This window comes from Drosophila virilis, chromosome 2 (assembly GCF_030788295.1).
Source record: "Drosophila virilis strain 15010-1051.87 chromosome 2, Dvir_AGI_RSII-ME, whole genome shotgun sequence".
In the NCBI taxonomy this organism is placed as follows: Eukaryota; Metazoa; Arthropoda; class Insecta; order Diptera; family Drosophilidae; genus Drosophila; species Drosophila virilis.
Genome location: NC_091544.1, coordinates 22,454,836 through 22,459,590, shown reverse-complemented (window position 1 = coordinate 22,459,590; position 4,755 = coordinate 22,454,836). Strand labels below are relative to the sequence as shown.

At 41.1% G+C, this 4,755-nt stretch overlaps 1 protein-coding gene across 1 annotated transcript; it reads left to right on the top strand.

Annotated features, from left to right (window-relative positions):
• The first annotated feature begins 1,634 nt into the window (after positions 1 to 1,634).
• Cyp12e1 (Cytochrome P450 12e1) lies at positions 1,635 to 3,697 on the top strand. The gene is made up of 6 exons (XM_002053032.4): positions 1,635 to 1,741; positions 1,810 to 1,918; positions 2,034 to 2,277; positions 2,337 to 2,453; positions 2,515 to 2,968; positions 3,029 to 3,697. Exons 1-6 carry the CDS (start codon positions 1,664 to 1,666, stop codon positions 3,614 to 3,616), a joined length of 1,590 nt encoding a protein of 529 aa, XP_002053068.2. The 5' UTR covers positions 1,635 to 1,663; the 3' UTR covers positions 3,617 to 3,697.
• The last annotated feature ends 1,058 nt before the right edge of the window (positions 3,698 to 4,755 follow it).

Below are 4,755 nucleotides of genomic sequence, written 5' to 3'. Positions count from 1 at the left end.
CATTAAATTTATGTTGCAACGAACCATGCCCCTTTTTATGCCGCCGCCCCCGCGGCAACGTTTCGGGCCTAGTTGCACGTGCCGCGTTGCCGTAAAACAGATCGTAAAAGTTTATTACTTGCGGCTTTTTGTTTGTATGTGTGTCGCGGATACTGTTGTTGTTGCTGTTGCTGTTGCTATTGTTGTTGTCGTTGTCGTTGTTGCTCCTGCCGCCGTTGTCGCTGTCAGCTGTCAAATTGAATTTGTTTATATTGCCAACAGCAGCAGCAGCGATGCCGTCGAGCCCGTTAAGGCCACAGCCGCCAGTCAGCTCCAACAGGTTTCATTTTCACTTGCCGGAAATCATTGCGTCATGCTGATATTTTGTATTTTAACGCCCAATGGCACCGCCCCATTTCCCGCTCGGGCTGTCATGCTCAGCTTTGTGTTTAGGCTGCAAAGTCGATTTTTGTTGGTTTAGGTCAGTTAGTTTTTGGCTTTGACAGCTCAAAGTCGAGGTCAACTTTTGTATGCCCATCATCAGTTGGCGTGTCTGTGGCTGCTGTTTGTATATATGTGTGTTAGTGTATGTCGCAGTGTGTGTGTGCTCATATTTATGTGCCCGCTGGACGAGACGCGTCCCAATGCCCAATGCGACGTGCCCTTGTCAGTGGCCAAACATAAAAAATCGATTTTATTATAGCCGTTTGTCTGCTATCGTATATAGATTTTCTGTCAGCTGCGATATTGCCTTTTGTCTGACTGGCAAAGTTCTGCCAGTGACAGGCTTAAATTCTGCCCGTTTCTCTTGTTTAGGTTACCATTTTTAAAGCCTGAAAGTGAAAAGTGAAACGGTGCGTATGCATAATATTGAGAGCCCTTATAATAAAAATAAATATAATGGAAATTATCCAATAATAAATTGCCATGCAAGTGAATAGATGCGAGCACACGGACAATATATATTAATGTATAAACAGCAAGTGTATATTAAGACAAAGGCGATATTTATCTGTGCGAAATTACAAAATAATTAGCCAAAAATACTACAACTCTTGAATGGGTATCTTTAATTTTACTACACTTGAATTTGATTGGACTGAATGGCACTAAAAAGGAGACTAGATCAAGACTAAAGAGAAGCGTAAATGTAGTTTGCGTAAAATTATGAAAACTAATCGATAAAATCAGACTCATCAACTAGATAACTAGAAAAACCTTGTACTAAGAAAAATGTTTCTCTAATTTGTTATACCAAACCCATTGGAAATGCTTAAAAAGGTGATAATTTTTGCAAAAAATGTGTGTTATAATATAGAAATATTCTTGATTAGATTAAGAAACTTAGTTCATCAAAACATTGAAATAGACATTCTTTTACTATATATATTATACGCACAACGAGCTTATAACGAACAAAGCAAAGAGTACCAATGTATCAACAAGGTTAATAGATCAGAGCTTTTAAAGCTTTATTCAATAAATTTGCCTGTTCCAAGAAAAGTTTCAAAACGACGAAAAATAATAATATATGAGAGTAAGAACAGCTAATCAAATCGCATCACGCTGGGAGAACGAAAAGCTTGCAAAAGCTTGCTCAGCACGCTATCTTAATAAGAGGCAGAGGGAAATAATTAATAAAACATATAGTCAAATACGTACGTTGAGAGCTTCAGTAGGCAAAATGTTGTCGAGACAGTTGTGTGGGCCCCAAAAGCTATGTGTTCGATTTCTTCAAACTGAGAGGGCGTTTGCTACAAAGGCGAGTACAAATATTAAGAAAATCCATCATTTTTACCCGAACTAGTATTTTATTCATAATTGTATTAGCAAGGCGCAGCAGCTGTTGTAGATGCCACGCCTTTGGACCAAGCAAAGCCCTTCTCGGAGCTACCCGGTCCCAATAAAATCAGCTTTTTTTGTTCTTTTCTGCCAGGCGGTAAGAGATCTAAAGCTTTTGCTTAGTATTCTTCTCTTTATTTCCCCTTTTTGCATATTTGCTCACTTGTTTTTTTTTTTTTGGAATTTTGTTTATAATTAATGACCAATCACAGGTCGCTATAGGAATGTTCCGGTGAATGATATGTTTTTGGATATGAAGAAACGGTATGGAAACATTTTTCGCATGCCAGGTCTCGCTGGCGCTGATCTTGTCGTTACTATGAATCCTGTTGATTATGAGACGGTCTTCCGCAACGAAGGACAGTTTCCCTATCGGCTTGGTTTCGAAACATTTGAGTATTTCAAGAAGGTCCACAGACGCGATTTATTTGAGGGTGTCGATGGTCTTACTTCAGGGTAAGTTCTACGGGAAAACTTCTTTGCTGTAATTGAGATATCTGTGGTTTGTTATACAGCAACGGACCTGCTTGGGGCAAGTTGAGAAAAGCTGTAAATCCGATTCTGTTGCAGCCGCGTAATGCCAAGTTGTATATAAACAATCTGCTGAGGGTCAATGATGAGTTTCTGGAACGGTAAATCGAGACTCCAAATGGTGTAAAACTGTTGACAGTTAGCCTGACTTTCAATTTGCAGCATACGAGCGATAAAAAATCCAGAAACTCAAGAGATGCCTGGTGACTTTGGCGAAGATATTCGCCGTTTAATCCTAGAGTCCATTGCTTCCGTGGCGCTTAACACGCGTCTCGGATTGTTGAGTGAGAACCGGGAGAGTGAGGAGGCGAAACAATTGATCATTGCATTGGAAAACATTCTTGATCTGAGCTTTCAGCTAAACTTGATGCCACCGATTTGGAAGTATCTACCAATGCCCAAGTTTAAGAAGCTCATAGGATCCCTCGATACTATTGTAGATATTTGTTATAAACACATACAAGAGGCGCTGCAGCGCATCGAACAGGATGCCAGGGCTGGACGTCTTACCACTGAGCCAGGTCAAGAAACAAGTATATTGGAGAAGCTGGCCCGTTTCGATCGCAAGGCAGCGGTGATTATTGCCATGGATCTGTTCTTTGCCGGCGTGGAACCTGTTAGTAATCGATATAAGACTCTTTGGTGTAGTAGCTAAGATTTTCAGTTTTACTTTTAGACCCTTGTCAGTTTGACCGGCATTCTCCTTTGCCTGGCTAAAAATCCTGCACAACAGGCACGTTTGCTGGACGAGATAAAGGGTGTGCTGCCCGATAAGAACTCATCATTGACCATGGACAATATGTCACATTTGCCCTATCTGCGTGCCTGTATCAAGGAGGGCATCCGTATGTATCCTATTGGCCCCGGTACCGTGCGCCGCATGCCCTGCGATGTGGTCTTGAGTGGCTATCGTGTCGTAGCCGGTACGGATGTAGCCAATGCTGCCAACTTCCAGATGGCCAATATGGAGCAGTTTGTACCGCGAGTCCGCGATTTCCTACCCGAGCGGTGGCTACGTGATGAGTCCCACTCGAACCTTGTGGGTGATACGGCCACACCCTTCATGTATCTACCCTTTGGCTTTGGACCGCGCGCCTGCGCTGGCAAGCGCATTGTCGACATGATTCTGGAGATTGCCGTTGCCAGGCTGGTGCGGAATTTCGAGATCGGCTTCGATTATCCGATTGAGAACGCATTCAAGACAGACTTCTTTGTGAAGCCAAACATACCCTTCAAGTTCAAGCTTGTGGAGCGTTCTGTGTAATTTCTATATATAAGTCTATGGTAATGAAACCTTCAAGATATAGCGGAGTAACGCAGCTCCTTCAAAACGAGTAAACGACTTTCGAGGGTTCTGGGCGGCCGCATGTGTTCTTGCTCAAGTATCCTCTTCAGCTAAGCATTACAGCAACAACAGCAGCTACTTGACTCAATTGAGATTGGTCGCTGTCCCGCAGCATACCCACAGCTCCTGTGGGTGTGTGAAGTGCACTTGTCTGTGCCCGCAAAGGAACAAATACTTGACTGCTTCGAATGTGTCTATGACGTAGCGAATCATGGGCTCTGCTGCTTGAGTAGCATCTGTAATAGCCATCTCAACTGTAGTTAAGAATCGAATACCTCAGTGAAGTGCGACTCTCTCCATTCTTTTGCGAATAGTATCAATGTGTTCAGGCACATTGTCATAAAAAAGTTATGTCTTTTGGAATGCTCAAAGTGAGATTCAATGGGGCAACTATCAAAGTGGGATTTATCTCTCCTGTTTAAAAATTGCTAACTACTAAAATGTATCAGTTTCTATCAGTTAATGTTGCTAGAAAATAAGTTCATATTCAGGGAAGGGTCAGTTAAATTCCAACTCAATTTCCCACTTTCATTTGATTTAGTTGTCAAAATTGTTAAAACTATTCCATAATATTTGTGCCAACTGTCTGATTAATCTGTTCTGATTTGTGTTTTATTATGGAGTTCAAGTCAATACGTAAATTATAAAGAAAGAAAAAGATAATTGTTCAAAAAAAGAAAATCCTTTAGGTTTTTATATACAAAAAGAGCAGTAACAAAATCAATGTAACAAACAACCGAATCGTTTGCTGATACGGAAAAATAACTTCGAAAAATTAAATCTTGAAGTTCTTTGACTCACATACCTATTAAAAATGGGTAAAGAGTATAATGTATTTATGCAAAATGTATTTAACAGGCAGAAGAAAGCATTTCCGAGCCCACAAGGAATGTAAATTCCTGATCACCATTGACAGCCGACGCGATCCACCCCCTGCCTGTCTGTCTACGTATTTATGTATGCAACAGTCTAATAACATATAAAAGCCAGAGGTTTAAAATGTGTCCACCTAGTGCCCAATATCGAATTCATGCTTTTTGAGCAAATCTCTTAAATTG

Bases quoted from the DNA above. Each gene is read 5' to 3' on its own strand.
- Cyp12e1 (XM_002053032.4), top strand. From the start codon at position 1,664: ATGTTGTCGAGACAGTTGTGTGGGCCCCAAAAGCTATGTGTTCGATTT. The intron at 1,919-2,033 runs GTAAGAGATCTA...GACCAATCACAG, and splicing joins TTGTTCTTTTCTGCCAGGCG to GTCGCTATAGGAATGTTCCG. The intron at 2,969-3,028 runs GTTAGTAATCGA...TTTTACTTTTAG, and splicing joins TCTTTGCCGGCGTGGAACCT to ACCCTTGTCAGTTTGACCGG.